Source organism: Prunus dulcis, chromosome 7 (assembly GCF_902201215.1).
Source record: "Prunus dulcis chromosome 7, ALMONDv2, whole genome shotgun sequence".
Lineage (NCBI taxonomy): Eukaryota > Viridiplantae > Streptophyta > Magnoliopsida > Rosales > Rosaceae > Prunus > Prunus dulcis.
In genome coordinates, this window is record NC_047656.1 from 14338725 (window position 1) to 14358173 (window position 19449).

Here is a 19449-nt window from a genome sequence, read left to right on the forward strand (position 1 = left end):
GGTATGTACCTATTACGAATGGTACTTTGTATATTAAGTAATTTATTACATGTAAATAAATTATAGTGGAAGGGTCTAAATCTGAATAAGTCGTAAGTAGGGTGGACCTCATCGGTCCTGTTTCTTGTTTAGTGTACGTTCTTTCTCCAGCATAAGAAGGGTATTATTACTTACTATGTATGGTAGTATGGTACATGGCAATTTTTATACAAATTTGGATTATTCTTCTCTTCGTCTTTGGTCCCGTCTTCATTCTTTTTAAGTAAAAGAAGGAAAATCAGAAATTGTGCATATACATTATGTCTTGTTATATGGTACGTAGAGTAGAGATAGAAATGTACGTATGAAGTAGTTGTCCAGGAAAAAACCTTATGTCCTATAATGAAATATTTTTTTGATACAAAACGGAGACTTGGTCACATCACGTGCCTTGCGGATGTGGATGGTCCGTTTGGACAGGAACATTTGGTAGAATTTTAAAACGGAGCACAAGTGCTTCAAGAGATTTCTCCAAATCAAGAATTGTGGCGGCGTATCTACTCTTTTTGCCGGGGCTTCATTCACTAACATCGACATCGGAGCACTTGCGAGCTAGCTTTACACCCTGCTCTATTTGTATTGTTAACTTTTTTAGTTCCTCAAATGAGATACGATCCCATCCTTTTTCTTCCGCTGCCCGCTGCTCTCCGTCGAATCAATGCCGGAGGGAGCGTAGATAGGGACGAATCCTTTCCCAATATTCATAAGAAAAGGAGCAAGGGTTCATCAACGTTTTGTCAACAGCAGGGGTCAACTCTTTAACTGCTTTTCTTAGAGCGTTCCGTTCCACCAAACATGCCACTGTCACAGTCACCACCAAAATCACAAGAACACAAAAAGAGAAGTGAGCCACTCTCTATCCAATAACATGTTTCGTTCTCTCTATACGAAAAAAAAAAAAAAATTGGAATCTAACAGCCTTGACTTGCAGGCTAATTGGTTCAAATTCCCATGAAAAACCTCATTCTCCTTGTAATTTAGACTATAGCTTGTATTTAAAAACAAAAAACTAAAAAAATTATGTACCTTCGTCACCTTGTACCAGACCAATCCGTTCAATTTGTCGAGCTTGGCGTCTATCTTCCTTTGCAAACCCAAAGTATCCTCGACATGGCTTTTGCAGTCGGTAAGTTGATCAGAGTGATCCCTTGCCAAAACCAAAGTCTCCTCGACATCCCTTTTGCAGGCCTTAAGTTGTTCAATGTGATCCTTCGCCAAAACCAAGGTTCCCTCCACATCTGTTTTGCAGGCCTTAAGTTGTTTGGTGTGATCCTTTGCCAACAGGGAAATCCCCTTGACATCCCTTATTCCCTGCACCTTCAGTATCTCTAACAGTCTTTTAATAGACTTGTCCAGTTCAGCAAGCCGGTAACTGACCTTCTTTAACTCCTCAACGAGATCTTCACCCTCTGTCAGTTTTTGCTTGAGATCTTCTATTTCGTCATCTCCGATAACCAACGTCTTATTCTGGTCTTCCATCTCTTTGATCAATGGCAGTAAAGAATTTATCATGGAGTCGAGGTTTGTGCGCCAGGTTTCAAAGTTGAAACCCTTCCCTACCGTTCCCCAGAGTAAATTACCCCCCGGTCCTACCAGTGCTCCAAGGCCGATCCCTACAAAAACCTCCACCGTTGGATTAACCATTCTTGATGATGATCTTTGATCACCTGTAACAAAACCCTAACACAACACCAAAACATCGTAAAAAGTATAAGAATATGAAGGTAAAAAGTCCCACATTGGAAAGTTAAGAAACTTAGCAAGGGCTTATAAAGAGTTGGGTTACTCCCCCTATTGCCAATTAGTTTCGCTACATGTACGTATGGTTTTGGGGTGGAACCTCAACTTCCTTAAAAAAGAACTTAAAAACAAAGTGACTGATCAAGTAAACAAACAAATCAAGAGACTCAAAAACCTACCGATACAGTACTGCCAAATAAGACACTCTTCTTCACTGAGAAACGCGAAGAAATTTTGTGAGTTAGCCTCAGAATTCATCTATTTTTATAAGCATTAACTTACTTGTCACAGTTGGATGCCACTCAATTTACCAACCCGGCAAATTAATGCACCAGGTTCTAGGAAGGAAACTTACCAAAAGCAACCGAAAGGAGAGCTAAGATAATGTTCAAGGAAAATAACCTACCTAATCACATTAAAAAAGGTAAACCTATGGTTTTTCCTCCAATAAGTTTGCAATCCGTACGCATTAAGTTTTTACCCACTAAGTTTGAATATGATTACATTAATAAGTTTGAGATGGTTTATGATTGTTCATGATGCTGTGGATGCCACTTGGCACAATGGTTCACGTCAGCACCATGCCAACTGAAAAGTTTCTTGAACTCCAAACCATTGCTAGGTAGGAAAATAGGGGAAAAAAAAAATGAAGATCTTCAATTCAGCAAAAACGATGACTACAATAACACATTTGTTATGAATTCCAATATTTAGTAGTATAACCACTTAATCAGTAGTGCTTTGTAAGAGATTAAATTGAGGACAATATCGATATTAGTGGTAAGTAGTAGATCGATGATCCGTCTCCAATATACTTTTTGACATTACTTTTGCAGGATTTATTACTAGGCTGCGCAGGTGAGTTATAGTGTTTATTGTGCTCCTCCTTGGCGTATTCATGGTTCCAATTTTGGTTTATTGTCGTTTTTACGTTTGTTTTCTTGGTTGTAGTCTTTTACTAATTTGTATTGTGTTGGGTTGGTTATTGACATTTTTTTTTCTTCTTCTCTTTCATAATTGTTTCTTCACTGCAAAAGAAATACTCATCTTCACTGAGAAAATTGAAAGTTTGTGTTGTTTGTGAGGTTAGCCTCAGAATTCATCTAATTTTATAAGCATGGACTGGGAAAGCTTACTCAAAATTTCCAAGTAGGAGACCACTCAATTTGCCAACCCGGCAAATGCACACCACGAGAGGTTTCTAGGAAACTCACCAAAAGCTACCGAGAGCAGAGCTAGTTAGTTTGAATATTATTGCACACCAAACCAAATATGTTTGGATTTCAAAGTCTTAATGACGAAGCTGATTATAATAAGGTATGTGTAAGGGTTTCTGTTACGTACCAAAAAGAAGATGATTATAAAAATTCAACACGAAAATAAAAAAGAAGCAAAAAGAAGATGATTTGTTTTTTATGGAATTCAACATGAAATAGCAGTTTGAAGGAAACTGGCCTCTATCATTTGTTTTCGATTGTTTGGTTTGGATTGGATTTGGGAACTCTCTCTCTCTCTCTCTCAATGTCTCTCTTTGGATATTGCTGTGTGTGCTCTCTTTCGCGCCGTTTAGTTTTTCTTGTGGGCCTCTGTTCTATTTTCGACCCATTTTGGCCTTTTGACAATCTTCAGCAGGCCCAAATAAATAGCCTAAAAATAGATAGATAGGGTATCTTTTTGTTGGATGCAATTCCCGAAAAATAAAAAAATAGAATAGCCGTGCGGCTCAAGCATTGTCTTCTTTAATATCTATATATATTTTCTTGAAGTTTCATAACAAACCAGTCGTTGTCCGACTAAGAAAATAAAAACCAAGCAACAGTCGTTTTATTTAAAAAAAAAGATTATATCTAGGGACGACTATAAAGCGTTTGTTTCGAACCGGTTCCATTCAAACGGGGTTCCCACCAAACGGGGTTCCCTTCAAACGGACCACAAGCTCCTGAACAGATTTGACCAAATTCAAAAGTTTCTTGTTGCAGTTGTCCCTTTTTTTTGGTGGTTAGATCAGCATTTGAGCACTCGACAACGACCTCTGTACCCTCCTCTATTTTTTTTTCTGAACTTTTGAAGTTCCAGGAATGGAATAGCCCCTTCTACTTCGTTAACATTTGGTTCTTTCCAGTGTTCGCTTAACTGGTCTATATTTCTTTTAAGCACTTCAAAGAACAACTTAAACTGGGAGGGCTTCAACACCATTTCATTGACATCCTCAGACAGCGCTTGTACTGCTTTTCCGAGAGCAACCCATTCCGTCAACCGCGCCACTGTCATAATAATTATAATAATAACAAACAAACACCAGAAATATTAGGAAAGCAAGTATTTTGTTTCAATCTCAGCTTTTAGGTTTATTTCTATAGTAATAACGCCCATATAGAATTTTACAAAGTTATGTCCAAGAAAGTTACCTCTGTCACCTTGTGCCACACCGACACCATACCGTTCCATTCGTTCGAACGCTGCGTCCATCTTCCTTGTCAAACACAAGGTCTCCTTCACATCCGTTGCGGATTCAGTAATTTGGTCAGCGCTTTTGCTTACCCAAACTGTGATGTTCTTGGCATTGTTTTCGCATTCAACAAGTTTATCCATGGTTCTAGTGGTCCAAGTCCAGATTTGCAATCATCAAGTAAAGAAGTGTGTTTCCTTGTCTCATCCAAGGTCTCCTTGACATCGCTTTTGCAGTCATCAAGTTGATCCTTGTGATCCTTTGCCAAATCCAAGGTCTCCTTGACATCGCTTTTGCAATCATCAAGTTTTTCAGTGTGATCCTTCGCCAGAACCAAAGTACCCTTGACGTCGGTTTTGCAGGCCTCAAGTTGTTTGGTGTGCTCCTTTGCCAAAAGGGAAATCCCCTTGACATCCCTTATTCCCTGCACCTTCAATATCTCTAGCAGTCTTTGAATAGACTTTTCCAATTCAGCAAGTCGGTGAGTGTAAATAGGCGTCAGCAAGCTCCAGTCACTAACCTCCTTTAAGTCCTTAACGAGGTCTTCACCCTCTGTCAGTTTTTGTTTGAGATCTGCTATTTCGTTGTCTCCGATGACCAACTTCTTATTCTGGTCTTCCATCTCTTTGATCAATGGTAGTAAATAATTTATCATGGACTTGAGGTTTGTGCGATAGGTGTCAAAGTTGAAACCGTTCCCTACCGTTTCCCAGAGTAAATTACCAGCCGGTCCTACCAGTACTCCAAGACCAATCTGTCCAAAATACTGCACCTTTGAGTTAACCATTCTTGAATCTTGATTTTGATGATCTTTGATTACCTGTAACAAAAACCCAGCACCAAAAAGATCAGTAAAAAGAACTTGTACTGCTACGTCCGCCTTTCGGATCTAAACTTAAAGACAAAGTGACTGATTGTAAGAAACAAACCTACCGATACTGCAAAAGAAAACACTATTCTTCCCTGAGAGAAAAATGAACGTTTGTGTTGTTTGTGAAGGTTAGCGTCAGAATTCATCTATTTGTATAAGCATGAACTGCGGAAGCTTACTCGAAATTTCCCTTCCCAGTTGGATTGGAGGCCACGAGGAGGTTTCTAGGAAACTCACCAAAAGCTACCGCGAGAGCAGAGATAGTTTGAATATTAATGCGTGGATTTCAACGTCTTAATGACGAAGCTGATTATAATAAGGTATGCGTAAGGGTTTCCGTTACGTACCAAAAAGAAGATGATTATAAAAATTCAACATGGAAATAAAAAAGAAGCAAAAAGAAGATGATTGTTCAACACCATTCTAAATTCAGTGTCTGCACAAAAAATCTGTAGATCCAGTCTTAGCACTTGGTTTTTGTTATAAAGTAAATATAAAGAAATAGCAGTTTGAAGGAAACTGGCCTCTATCATTTGTTTAGGCCTCTGTTCTATTTGCGACCCATTTTGGCCTTTTGACAATCTTTAGCATGCACAAATAAATAGCATTAAAAATAGATAGATAGGGTATCTTTTAGTTAGATGCAATTCCTGAAAAATTAAAAACTAGTATAGCCGTGCGGCTTTACTGGATAATTTTTTTATAAAAAGGGAGTATAGGCGGGTGTTCCCTTTTTTTTCTCTATCAATCGTATAGCCACTCGGCTATACTCTCGCGTATTTTCAAAATAAGACTGGCGTCTTTTTCAAAATAGTATAGCTTCACTACAGTTTTTATCAAAAACAGTACAGCCGCCCAGCTATACTTGTTTCACACGTGGCCACCTGACAATTAGGTGGGATCTTTTTTGAAAATAGCATAGCCGCGCGGCTATACTATTTTTGACACATTCCCTTTCTTTTAATACTAAACAGTATAGCCTCGTGGCTGCAGTTCAATTGATCTTCCGATGGCTATAATGGCAAGTGGAAATCCCTTACAGTGTTCTACTATCTGCAGTTCAATTGTCCCAATGGAAGTCAATTACTTTTGAATTGAGACTCAAATTCTAGATTCTCTAAATGTTCTGATTGGTTTCATGAAAGAGAGAAAATGGATGCAAGCATATACAAATATATGAATGCGGATATGCCATGCATTGCATTTAATAAATCACCTGTCTGGCAAGGTATTGTGGAACACAAGAGCCCTTAAACAGTTCATTTCTAATATTTTCTAGTTCCTTGTCTAGGAGCTTCAATTCCTCGTTCTGAGGTTCAATCATTGGCTGCAAAGAGTGAAGCGTGGACTGGATGTTATTGAGAAGGGGTTTCAACTTCCTAAACTTGCCCATAAGTTTCGCAATGCCATATAAAGGCAAAAAAAGGATGACTGTCAATTATTCTAAATTAAATGTCTGTACTGAGATGTGTAATTGACATATAATCCTGGAAATAGCTAGTGTTTTCCCTGGACTGATTGAACCCGTTCCAAAGCCTCCACCAATTCTTTCGTACAAGTTCCAATTGAGATAGCCTATGATTGTTCGTGATGCTCTGTGGATGCCACGTGGCACAATGGTTCAATGCCAAATGTAAAAAACTTTCTTGAACTTGAACCATTGTTAGGAAAAAAGAAAAAAAAACAAAAAGAGGGAAAAAGATGATAGTGTGGTTTAGGAAACAATCCTCCAATTCAGCACAAATGGTGACTACAAGAAAATAATTTGTTACGAATTCCAACAGTTGCTGCCCAAAATATAAAAATTTAACATGGAAAAAAGAACTAAAAAGAAGACGACTGTTCAATATCTGTACATACATAATATCTGTAGATCCAGTCTTAGCACTTTGGAGGGATTGCTAGGGTTATTCCTTAATTTCCTGAACATGTTCCAATGCTTCCACAACTTCTTTCATGGAAGGTCGGCTTTTAGGATCTAGTTTTAGGCATTTTAGAATAATCTGTGCTGTCTGTAATGCTGCCTTTAAGGAACATTGTCCCTCAATCCCTGGATCCATGATGGTTTTCAACTTTGTTTCATGAGACAAAAGTGGTTTAGCCCATTCGACCAGATTCTGCTGTTCAATGGGGCGACACCTATCAAGTGCCCGGAATCCAGTCAGAATTTCAAGCAGCACAACACCGAAGCAATACACGTTACTCTTCGTGGTAACATGACCTGTTAATTAATTATAGTGCACATGTGAGAAATAGCAGCTGATTCAAGATAAAGATGCATTTTTTCTATTAGTTTTTTTCAGAATGCCAATTAGAAAGATCTGTGTACAAAAGATATCTCATTCATTGATTTCCCCCAGTAGAAACATATAAGGTAAATATTCTGGTAGTTGAAGCCAAACTCTCAAGGCTCAAGGCCTGGTGTTAGTAATGAGAAAGGGGGTTACGAAGAATCTAAAGTAGTGAATTTGTCAGAACAAAGCCACAATGCATAAAATTTCTAAATAGCCTCCATTTTTTAAAGAGATATCATTACCTGTTCCAAAATACTCTGGCGCAGCATAAGCATATGTGCCCACAATCCTAGTTGACACATGCGACTCTACAAAAATTGGCCCCAATTCTGCCACGCCAAAACCTGAGATTCTTGCGTTATAATTCTGCAGAAGATAAATACAGAAGAGGGGTAAAACCAAAGAGAGGAATAATCAATGTCATGCACAAGTAGACTCACATAATGCACAATGAGAGATAGAAAGGTTGGGTTAAAAAGGAACAAACCTCATCAAGCAATATATTTGAGGTTTTGAAATCTCTGTATATGATTTGTACTTCTGAAGTGTGTAAGAAAGCTAAGCCTCGAGCTGCTCCAATAGCTATTTTGAGTCTGCTGTCCCAAGATAGTGGTTCAGTCCTAGATCTCCCTACTCGAAATGAAAATTCCGGAGTCAACAAAATAAATTTGTGATGGTGAACAAAAAAAAAAAAAAAAGTTACTTTCAGTTACCTGTTTTCATCATTGATTTCGTACTTCTGAAAATGTAATTCTCCAAGCTTCCTCTTGGCATGAACTCATAAACAAGGAGTAGATCATTTTCCTCCCAACAGTATCCTAATAGCTTGACAAGGCTGGGATGAGAAAGCTTCCCTAAGAAGTTCACCACCGACTGCATTACCAAATATACAAGAAACTCGTTAGCTTCAAAAGAAAGCGTAACACTGAAAATATGTACGAAGAGAATGGTTAAGCATAACCTGTGCACCAAATTGTATAACTAGGATAGAAATCAGAATGGCAATAAATAAGAATAAGAATGATGTAACCTCCAACGAATTACTTTTATACGTCATATTACCATTTTAATCCTAGTGCTGAATGGTCTCAACACAAAATGGTGTTTTAAGATGAAAATGAATTTGAAGTCCCAACACAGCCTCATGCTGATTGACACATGATCTCCTAAATGCTAACTAATCAATGCATGGCTCAAATCTTTCATGAATGAACCATTCTTTCCCTCATTAATTATCCAACAACTTTCATGAATGAACCATTCTTTCATTAAAAAATGATAACGGTACTAAAGCGGAGGCAATACACTTGCCAACTCATGACATCATCTTGTTATTATAGAGTTGTCTTTACATGTAAATGCTGATAACGGAAAATGCTCAATAATGTTATTAGAGTTTAAAACAGTACCTGCCAATCTTGAAAACCTTTTGCACCTCCTGGGTTCAATTTCTGGATAGCAACAGGTGATCCAATGCCAACCTTATCCATCCAACCACTGAAAACGGGCCCAGGTTCTCCCTCACCACCCATTCTGGCTGCCCCGAAATTCCAACTACCAGCCTTAGAAGGTGCAAGTGTCTTCTCATACACCCAACCTTTGAAAATCCGCCCATATTCTCCCTCACCAACCATTGTGTCTCGGCTGAAATTCCTAGTACCAGCCTTCAACTCTGAAAAACTGAAAATTCTTAAGTTGGATGTCTCCAAAATTTTCCCATCACTCTGTGACTTGTCCATTCGTCGGGTTATTGCCTCCGAAAATTCACTCCCTCTGCTCCTGCTAACATTTGAATCTATATTCCTGCTATGATTTTCGGATGCCCCTAAAGAATGGCAAAGAATATGCAAAAATCATATATGAAAGAAATAGAATATAATTAGAATGAGAATAGGAATGGTAATGGAATGGAATCAAGTAATGATTGAATCCAATCCATTGTTTGGTTTATAATTTGAAACCACGCTTGAGCTAAAAAAAATAAAAATTCCCATTCTTATTTGTGAACAGACAAATTGGAACAGTCTTTTTATAGGAATGAGTACATTCCATTCCTTCAAACAAAACATAACCTAAAAAGTTTCATCTTAATTGACCAAAAAATAAAAGTTTCATCTTCAATTCCTATATTCAAAATCCAACTGTAAGTAATGAAAGTTCAAGTACTGCACACTCACTTTGATTTTGTACCACGCCACTCCCTTCAATTTTATCAACAACCGCCTTTGTATTCCTAGCTGAAACCAATGTCTCTTTCACATCCCTTGTTCCCTGCACGTTCACTAAATCCAATCCAACTCTAGGCGATAAAGGTTCAGGTAATGCACCCCAACCTTTAGTTTGAATTTGATCTTGCACCAGACCACTTCCTTCAATTTTCTGGATCACTGCCTCTATATTTTTTACTGAAACCAAAGTCTCCTTCACATCTCTTGCTACCTGCACTTTTAGTATATTTAACAGTTTTTGAAGAGATTCATCCAATCCCATAAGTTTGTCCCTGTATTTATACTGTTTGCAGCTGGACCACAAACGAACCTTGGAGCACTTGTGGATGAGCTCTACACCCTTTTCCATTTGATTTCTAAAATTTTCTAGTTCCTCCTTTGGGCGATCTAATATTTTGTTATGTTTTGCAATCTCTTCGATCAATGGTTTTAAGGAGTCTAGTGTGGATTTGAGATCTCCAAGGAGGGGTTTAAACACCGTAGTCTTGTCCTTCACTTCTATAACCACATCAAACAACACAATAAAAACTGCTTGTAGAGAAGTCCTTCCATCGAACGACGTCACTGCATAATTACAACACCAACAAAATCAGATGACTCATAATTGTCTCAACGTGTGAAGAAAAAAAAAAGTGAGAGGCACCACCTAAATCCAATAAATTAATTTCATTAGGAACCCAAGAACAGAATCAAGCGAAACCAAGCAATACAAAAGTACTCAACTTTTTATTAAATTTAGAATCCAATAACATTAAGGTAGTATATATATGGATATAAAATGAGGGTTTAAATTTGAATTTTTAATGTCAACTGCTTAGTTGGACTGTAGAAATATTAACTTTTTATGTTAATAAGATCTACATATAAATCTGATTATTTGAGAAAGGAAGGAAATATCGAAAATAATTTAAATATAGAGTTTACCAGTCCGTTCTCTTCGCCTCTAGTAACTGATAGAGAGGAACAGAACTGAAAAGAAAGAATCAGTAAACACTCAATTCATTTAAAGAAAATATCAAAACTCTTTCTGTATATTCCTTTAAACATTTGATACCAGCAATTTAATCCAAGTAGTCGAATCAAATCCCTCATTTGAACTCCATACATTTAAATGCAACCTAAGGTCATTTGGAACCCAAGAAGACAACAATCAAGCAACTCAAAGCCAAGCAACACAAAACTCAATTTTATCTTGCTTTGTTTGGTGATCATACAAACAGAAAGAACAACATGCTATCCTTGAATCAGAAAAGACAATATAAACAAGCTACGTCTACTGATCAAAGGGGTATTAAGCTCTTGCTAGCCATTGGTGTTCATCTTTGTTTTCTTTTTCAAAAAGGAAAAAAGTTAAATTTCTACATCAGATATTGGTGCATAATTACCATTTTCCTAATCTAAATTTCAGAAGTATTCAATAATGCTTCTTGCTACAATAAAACCTCTGTATACATGTACTCCAGAAAATGGAAAATAAAAAGTTGACAATGTAAGAAAGAAAAAACAATAGCAATTGGACAGTACATAAATCTAGTTCCAAGAAATTCACCTTGTTGCTCACCATTCCCTTGACTTTGCTCCCGCACCGTCTCCGCATTGCCTCCTGAAACCGAGCTCTCCGTGACATCCCCTGCTCTCTCCTGCAGCAATTTCTGTATATCCAACAGTCTTCTATTCACTTCATCGAGCTTGTCTCGGTTTTGCCTTGCCAAAACCAACACCTCCTTCACATCCCTTGCTTCTTGCATCTTCAATTTCTGCAACAATCTTTTCAGAGCCCTATCCAATTCAACAATCTGCTCACTGTAATCATTTAAGCAGCAGTAGTTCCACATGCGAAAGTTCGATAGCTTCTCAACGAGCTTTACACCTTCCTCCATTAGCATTTTGAGACCTTCGATTTCCTCATTTGGGAGACCCAATTCGACGTTATGCTCTCCAATTTGTTGGATGTCTCTAGCTACCAAAGAGTCTAGGGTGGATTGGAGATCTCCGAGAAGGGATTTAAAGGTGCCGCTCTTGCTCATGGCTTGCTTAACGCCATCGTAGAGCAGCGTAAACAGTGTTCCGCCAATAAATTCTAGTGCCATAATCAGTAGAAGCACCCAACGCCCAAAATTTGAAAACTTGTACTTGATTTTAATACCAACTTTAACTAACCTTCTTCAATATGGTGCCGAATTGGGTTCCCTTCGCTTTCTCAGAGAGGAGGAGAGCAGAAGACGCCATAGATGATGAGCGGTGGGAGAGACGAGACCTCCCATGGTTGGAGCTGTAGCTCAACTATGAAACTTCGAAGAGCTTAACTCAAAACACCAAAAACCCACCAGCAAAGACCAAATTTTTGGCCACTTCAACCGCCCAAAATGCCACAAACATCAAGCAATGTTAAAAATTCAGAAAAAGCAGAAGATTCATACTCTCCTCCTTTATCTAATCTTAAAATCTTTATTTTCTTGTTGTTGAGGTGAACTTTATATGTCTTCATTTCTGCTGAGAATGAAGTAAATACTCATGGCAAAACTTAGAACAAACATCTATAAATGAATGTCATGTAATAATTTCTCCTCTCCGCTCCACGTATAGGAGTTTTGATCTAAAATCACACAAGTCAAGTACAGATATGCACTTCATTGGACCTTCAATGTACAGGTTTGAATGTAGAGTCAAGCAAAGCGGCCTCTCCATCATTTGTCTGATTGGATTTGTTTCTCGATTTAGACATTTGTTGTTCTCTCTTTCGCGCCTTTTAGTTTTTATTTTGGGCCTCTCTGCTCTATTTTGGGCTTTTAAGAAGGACCATCTTCAGGAGGCCTAAAACACAAAAAACGTAACCCAGCAGCATGAAGATGGGTATTTGTCCTTTGAACCGCAGCTGGCTTGCATTGGTGTGAACTGAACCAGGGCTGGGCCAAAACCAACAAAGCCCCAACACCACCTTGGCTATCCATTTGCGAAAAAGACAATAGAGGAGTTTAATCCTACCATCAATAAATGTGAGAAAATCAATGAACTTAAACATTTTAAATGGTTTGATGGTGGAATTGAACCTCTCAAATAAGCTCCTCACTCTAAATCTAAACTCCTCATTGTAGGAGCTCCCATCAATTTGTAGGAAGAGTAACGTTACGAGCATCAACTTATTTACTAACTTAATGACAGTTAAATTAAACAATGAATGAAGTTGTAAATTCTTGGAACAGTTGAATAAATTGTGACAATTGACTCTACAACAACATGACTTGACAGAGCAAGCCATAACATTATATTTATTGACTTGGAATTAATATGGGTCTTTTCCAAGTTGGCTTTTGTGGTTGGATCGGACAGAGACTTCTAAACCGCGTTCCATATGATATGGATATGGTGCGTAATATTATCTCTGATTGTTTAAAGTTTAAACCAACTACTTTTTTTCATAATTGGCTATCTGTTCTTGACTGGTTTTCGAACCGGAACTTGATATTTTTTTTCCATGCTTTCCTATTAGACTTGTTTGATGGGATTGCAATTTGAAACCACATGCCTATGATATTATTTATCTTTCACCATTGATTCAGTAAAGCTTTGCCTTCGGCTCCAAGTAATATGTTAGCCCCTGCCCTCCTCTGTCTTTCCTCATAAGAAATCGCACATGTACATTAATAAATCTTTAGTATATGGTTTGTTTGTAAATCCAAATCCTCTCATTCACACTGTTTTTACTATGCAATATCTCATACAAAAGCAAAATAAAAAACAAGCAACGCAATAGAGAAGAATATTAGGAAAAATAAAGGAATTGAAACGCAACTCACTGACAGAGACATTGCCCCCAACTTACATTGATTAAGGACAGTGACCTCTCATAGATTGTGGAGCCAATTTAGGTTGAAGTCTTCTTTCACCACTGTTATGTGTAGGTTCGTGAGACTGGGTTTGAAAGGTTCTCCCCATAATTCTTTTGTCTCATCATCGCATATCACTTCCCGTAGCTTCCCAAGATGCAAAACTGATAGAGGCAACTCTTTCAATCTTGAGCATTGTCCCATGTTGATCTTTCTTAAACCACTCATTTCCCCAATGTCCTCAGGCAGCTCCTTCATGCTGAAACAATTACTTATGTCAAGAAAGTCTAACCTAGTGAGGTTCTTAATCGAGCCAGGAAGCCCTTCCAAGTTTACGCAGGACCTTAGCCTCAAAACCTCTACATTATCCAGCTGTCCAATCTCTTTAGGCAAGGCGGATAGCTTATGACAATTGGTAATACTGAGCTTCTTTAGGCGGATAAGATCACAGAGCTTGGCAGGCAATTCCACCAAATCATTGCAATAGTCGATGTTCAATTCCACTAGATTTGGAAATGCCTCTAAGATTTGGATGGAAGAGTTGCTAAAAGCTTGACCGACGCTGCACATGAATAAAGATATCTTCTGCAGACTCTTCAACTGCATGGAGTTCTTGCTTACGGAAGGAATTGAAATGCGCTCTAATCTTATTCTCTTCAGATTAGGCAAAGAACCCAAAAGATTGAAATTACTCAAGTCAGCTTGTAGGACACCATAATTTGTGACTATTAGAACCTTCAACTTGGACATTCTCTTCACAAACTTGGGCAGAACATAGTTTTCTGTCTGAAAATTCAGAACTAGAACCTCAGCTTTTGGTAGATGCATATTGTGCCACTTTGCTGAGGACGATCCATCTGCAAACATGACGAAATACTATATTCAAGCCTTAGTGTTTACATGTGTGTGTGTCTGTTTGTGATATATGTATTTGGTAAAGAAGGAGAGACGGGACAACCAGTTGAGATAGATAATAAGCGGGTCTTCTTGGGCTTATTTTTGTGTTCTTTCCACCAGTTAGGGAGATTGTCATCACAAATGTCTATAATCAGCCTTTTTCTCTGTCCTATTATGTCCTGACCTGTCTGATGGATAGCCAGATTTCTAAGCATATCATGCTGCGTAACAAAGTGTTCATTGTAATAGCTATCCAACTCCATCTTTCCATTCCTGGTTATGATCATAAATATGTTGCTTACAATCAAAGAAAAGGTAAAGTGAGAAGAGATATCAAAGAGGAAATGAATAGAAGCTTGCAGACCTTGTAACTAGATTGGCCAAATTACGATTAGTTAGCTCGTGGATGTTCGCAATGGACCAAAAGTCCTCATCTAGCCCATATAACTCTGCCCACATATCAATGAGAGCAACAGCAGGGATACTTCGGTCTTCAGGAAATGAAGCAAGGTCAATGAAGCATTCCTTGATGATAGGCATTCGTTCATCCAAGGCATCTAAGCTACTTTTGAGGCAAGCAAGCAAATAATCCTCAGAATCAAGAATAGAAGAACCTTTAGACAATTCCGCTACTCTTTTCTCCCAAATCTCTGTAGGCTGTTCGCAAACTGATCTTCCGATCGTTGTAATGGCAAGTGGAAATCCCTTACAGAGCTGAACTATCTGCAGTTAAATTGTCCCAAATGAAGTCAATTACTTGCACATCGAAAATTTAACCTCCTCTCCAAATCATATCAATTGTTTAATGAAGAAAAGAAAATGGTTAACCGGCTATCTGCTTCTCCTTATTCTCATTTTCGATTTTGTTTATAAGTAAAGTAGGCATAAAGGTATGTGCATTTTCAGATATCAAAATGCGTTCACTTACGTATATGGAGCCTTCACATAGAAAATGAAGGTTATTTGTCTCCTCGTTTTGTGAGGCACAATAAACACAAATTATGTTCTGAAATGCAAAGAAGAAATTACCTGTTCTACTAGATTGTCCAGTATATGAGAGCTCCTATCAGTCCAGGATGCTGAATGACGAAAAAGAGTCATTGCATCTCCTTGTTCCAATGTTCCTAAAGGATATGCAGGACCAAATCTTGGAAATTGAACTCTTGATGTCACCAAAATGTTGTGATTTGGCCTTTTGACTTCATCAAGCTTATCAAGAAGGGAGTCTGAATCTGGATATACATCATCCAGGACCAAAAGTATAGGATCTTGTTCTGGTATATTCAGAAATTCTTGCAGCCAGTTAAATGCAATTGCTTCTTCTTGGAAAGAAGGTACCAGGGATCCGGTTTTTCGACATAGTTCTTGTACAACAAGGCAGTTGGACTTCTTTGAAACAGTGATGAAAAAGATATAGTCTTTGAATTTCTCTGTCCAAGTAGAACACAAGAAAGCAGTCACCAAGAGGTCATTTAAATGTGTCTACAATTGTACAAATTCTCTCTTCAACACATTCTAAATTCTAGATTATAAGTAGGTATAGGACTTTTCAATTTACGAGTGAAAAAAAACTTCACCAATTAGTATAAAAATAAGGCTATAGAAATTGATATACTTTTATACCATACCTTTGACTTTCTGATCTTTGCAAATCATTTGTGCCAGTGTGGTTTTCCCGCATCCTCCAAGACCAGTCACCACAAGCATTGATGCCTCGTCTCTAAGAAGCTCCATCTTCAACTCCCTCACACGCACATCCAACCCAACAGTAAAGGGTGGAGGCTCAGGTATTGCACACCAACCTCTAATTTGGTTTTGATATTGATTTTGATATTGTGCCACAATATTCGCATCGATATGGTTCAACGTTGTCTCCACATTGATCATCCGAGCCCTCAGATCGCTTATTATGTGCACTGTCAGTACACTTAACAGCGTATTGAGAGATGCATTCAATGCAACAAGTTTGCTGGTGTACATAGGCTTTTTGAAAGCGTTCAACTTCCATGGACGAACCTTTGAGCATTTGTCAACCAGCTGAGCGCCCTTCTCCATTTGTATTCTAAACCTTTCTAGGCCCTGCATTGGGCGAAACACTATGTTGGGATGTTGTCCTACATCTTCGTCCACTTGCTGAAAAGAGTCCAGGGTGAATTTGAGATCTCTGAGGTGGGATTTAAACATTATAGCCTTCGAAGTCACCGCTACAACGCCATCAAGCAGCGTCCCAAATACCGCTCCTAGAGCAGCTCCTCCTACTGCCGCCAATGCCATAACTACACCCAAACAACAGTCAACTCTGAAATTTTGTGGGAGACTTTAACATACATTTAGATGTCACAAGTAAAGTGAAATCGAACCCAAGAAAACAAAGAGAAGATGAGCAAGAATATATTTAGTCCATTGAAATATTCTTCTTCAGATATGAATATAGAAAGACTCTGGCTCTGGGTCAACTATTTAGCACAACTGGGGAAGGTGGTGTGCGACGCGTTCTCTTTGCCAACAACTATTTAGTCCAGGAACCCAGCGACATTTATTTAGTTAATGGGTCATGCCCTTAATCAATTTAGCTTACTTGTGCTTTTCTTATGCTGACCCCAACAATGACTTGATTGATATCAATGTTTTGAAAGGCATGCCTAAGCGCGCCTGAGAGCGTGAGGCGATGGTAAAACGCCTCAAGCGTACCTCTGTTTAGCGATTGTTGTTAAAGGGCAGAGGCGTCCGCTAAATTCCAAAAGCGTACGCGCGAAATTGCAGAGCGGAGAAGAAGACGATGAAACCTAACTTTATTTCTCTCAAAATGATCCCGTATGGTAAAGCTAAGAGTCAAGCAGCGTTTCAACATCTATGGTTTTTATGTTTAAGAACACAACATAAGCTCAGGTCCCACTTCCTCCATTCCTTCACAATAAAAAATTATTATATTAATTAGTCCCTCCTGTGCCTTTTATCTTCTGCTCTCACCCAATAGAAGGTTCACAAAAATCAAATTTCCCTCTGTTTCAATTTTGACTAGCTCTCAGCCATATCCACCCACGTATTTCTAACGGAAGCCTCTCTTTCAATCTATTCAAACAAGATGTGAATCCTATCTTATAAATTTGAATTCATATCCAGTCTATAACAGTTTAAATCAATTTAGGGCTTAAAAAGAGGCTTGAGATGTTTCAATTTATGAATCAATGATCTCACAACATATATGGATAATATGTTTTACATATTATTAATATACTAATATATTTTTATTTGTGATAATTGAATGTTGAAAAGGCTTGCGCTTTATCGCCTCAAAATTTACGCATCGCTTTGCGAGACATTTCAACACCTCACCTTTCAAAACATTAATTAATATATAGACCAAGATACAATATCGACTTTGAAAACCGCGTCCACACTCTCTTATCATATAAAAAAACTAAAGTAAAATTTGAACACAAAAGCGGCCCCAGCCATACACATGCGCCACTCGATCAGCAGCCAGAGTTAAAAAAAACCAAAACCAGAGACCGAAATGGGTTCAATAAAGCAAGTCCTCTTAGGCTGAGTGTTTAGTTTTCTCCTTGCACTGCTTTGAGTATACCTACAAGTCTTTGAAGAGATTTATCCAATGCGACAAGTTGGTCGGTTCATTTATACTTTTTGTAGCTGCTCCACTCCACAGCCTGACCTTGGAGCACTTACGAACAAGCTTCTCACCCTCCTCCATTTGCCTTTTAAAATTTCCCAGTTCCTCTATATAGGGGCAATCCACATTGGTATATTCTACTGTTTTCGCGATAAATGGTTTTAAACAGTATAGCATGGAATCAAGATCTCCAAGCAGGAGTCTAAATATGGCAGTCTTGTCCTTCACTCCTGTAACAGCATCAAACAGCTTCCCAAATGCTGCTGCTAGAGCAGCTCCTTCAACTATCGATGCCACTGCTGTATAATTATACCCGAAAAAAGGGTTGTTAGATTCGAACTTGTCAACTCTTTTAACGTTATGAAGAGTAATAATAATAAAAGGAGCGTTACTTTGTACCGCACTGCTTTTTTCAGCTCGCTCGAGAGCATACTCTATATTCTTTACTGAACCGAAAGTTTCTGTTAAATTTAATGTACACTTGTCTTGAAGAATTTAGAAAAATCTAGAAAAAAAAGTAGAAACCTCAAGAAATGTCCACCAACTTTCACACACACATACTCTCTCTCTCTCTCTCTCTCTCTCTCTCTCTATGCAATCTAATTGCTGGATGTGGATGGGAACCAATTAGAAAATGACAAGTGTCTAGTTGTGAGTTTTTATCTCAAAATAGGCTTTCTAGAGTTTTTGTATAATATGTGATGTTAGAATTGATGTATTTGTAAAAAGCCATTGAATATAAAACTTTGGGTTTATTTTTATTTTTTTGAGTACAAGCGATAGTCTAAACTATAAGAGACGGGGATTCGTCGTGCACATACAACTATGATGTCGTGGGGATTCGAACCTAAGACTTTTGGTATGCAACTCAAGGCCTTTTTCCCACTAAGTTAGACCCTATTGGCAAAAACTTGTTGAAGAATATAATGCCTCACATCAGAAACTTAACTCAATAAATTATAACTTATAATAAGTGGTTCACCCTCCTAATAACACTAAGGCCTTTTGTGATAAAATCTCCCACTTACAAAGCTTTATATAGGTGGTTAAATTGAAAACAATATCGATGTTGCTAATAGTTGACCGATGACTCATCTCTCAAAAATTTAAGAAAACTTTGGGTCTTTAACCACGAGTTACAATTGCATTGGTTATGTAATATTTTTGTTTTGTTGGGTTTGCTATTGTTTGTCTTATGGTTTTTTTTTATTGTCCTTTTTGACACTGGGGAGGCCTGAAGGCCCAAAGATGGAGAGTGGAGAAGCCTAAGCACAGTTGACTGTAGGCTTTAGAAAAGCCCAACATATATGTTTTCTTCTTATTTTATTTTTCCTCCTTTTGACATAAAGAAAGAAGGGTATTTAATTTATACTTAAATACTTTGAAGTTTGAACTGAGGGGCAGCTGACTTGCATTGCATAATTGCATTGACTTGAACGGAATTTTATATATATTATATAGGTTGGTGGATCC

At 38.0% G+C, this 19449-nt stretch overlaps 3 protein-coding genes across 3 annotated transcripts; all 3 read right to left on the reverse strand.

Annotated features, from left to right (window-relative positions):
* Positions 1-3655: 3655 nt before the first annotated feature.
* LOC117634960 lies at positions 3656-4627 on the reverse strand. Its single transcript, XM_034369252.1, has 2 exons — positions 4188-4627; positions 3656-4043 (listed from the first exon to the last, which is right to left on the reverse strand). The coding sequence occupies exons 1-2, from the start codon at positions 4369-4371 to the stop codon at positions 3784-3786; spliced, it is 444 nt and encodes a 147-aa protein (XP_034225143.1). The 5' UTR covers positions 4372-4627; the 3' UTR covers positions 3656-3783.
* Positions 4628-6810: 2183 nt separating this feature from the next.
* On the reverse strand, positions 6811-12248 carry LOC117634958 (probable LRR receptor-like serine/threonine-protein kinase At5g48740). Its single transcript, XM_034369250.1, has 7 exons — positions 11171-12248; positions 9571-10185; positions 8803-9218; positions 8107-8266; positions 7881-8023; positions 7636-7759; positions 6811-7320 (listed from the first exon to the last, which is right to left on the reverse strand). The coding sequence occupies exons 1-7, from the start codon at positions 11709-11711 to the stop codon at positions 7007-7009; spliced, it is 2313 nt and encodes a 770-aa protein (XP_034225141.1). The 5' UTR covers positions 11712-12248; the 3' UTR covers positions 6811-7006.
* Positions 12249-13272: 1024 nt separating this feature from the next.
* Positions 13273-16960, reverse strand: LOC117634401 (probable disease resistance protein At5g66900). Its single transcript, XM_034368499.1, has 5 exons — positions 15974-16960; positions 15375-15775; positions 14710-15068; positions 14407-14618; positions 13273-14305 (listed from the first exon to the last, which is right to left on the reverse strand). The coding sequence occupies exons 1-5, from the start codon at positions 16617-16619 to the stop codon at positions 13467-13469; spliced, it is 2457 nt and encodes an 818-aa protein (XP_034224390.1). The 5' UTR covers positions 16620-16960; the 3' UTR covers positions 13273-13466.
* Between the last annotated feature and the right edge of the window lie 2489 nt (positions 16961-19449).

Excerpts from the sequence above, each read along its gene's own strand:
- LOC117634960 (XM_034369252.1), bottom strand. The coding sequence starts at position 4,371 with ATGGATAAACTTGTTGAATGCGAAAACAATGCCAAGAACATCACAGTT. Across the intron at positions 4,044-4,187 it reads TGTGGCACAAGGTGACAGAG|TGGCGCGGTTGACGGAATGG; the intron begins GTAACTTTCTTG and ends TTATTATGACAG.
- LOC117634958 (XM_034369250.1), bottom strand. The coding sequence starts at position 11,711 with ATGGCACTAGAATTTATTGGCGGAACACTGTTTACGCTGCTCTACGAT. Across the intron at positions 10,186-11,170 it reads AGGGAATGGTGAGCAACAAG|TGACGTCGTTCGATGGAAGG; the intron begins GTGAATTTCTTG and ends GTAATTATGCAG. Across the intron at positions 9,219-9,570 it reads TGGCGTGGTACAAAATCAAA|GGGCATCCGAAAATCATAGC; the intron begins GTGAGTGTGCAG and ends GCCATTCTTTAG.
- LOC117634401 (XM_034368499.1), bottom strand. The coding sequence starts at position 16,619 with ATGGCATTGGCGGCAGTAGGAGGAGCTGCTCTAGGAGCGGTATTTGGG. Across the intron at positions 15,776-15,973 it reads CAAAGATCAGAAAGTCAAAG|AGAAATTCAAAGACTATATC; the intron begins GTATGGTATAAA and ends CTACTTGGACAG. Across the intron at positions 15,069-15,374 it reads TGGACAATCTAGTAGAACAG|ATAGTTCAGCTCTGTAAGGG; the intron begins GTAATTTCTTCT and ends ATTTAACTGCAG.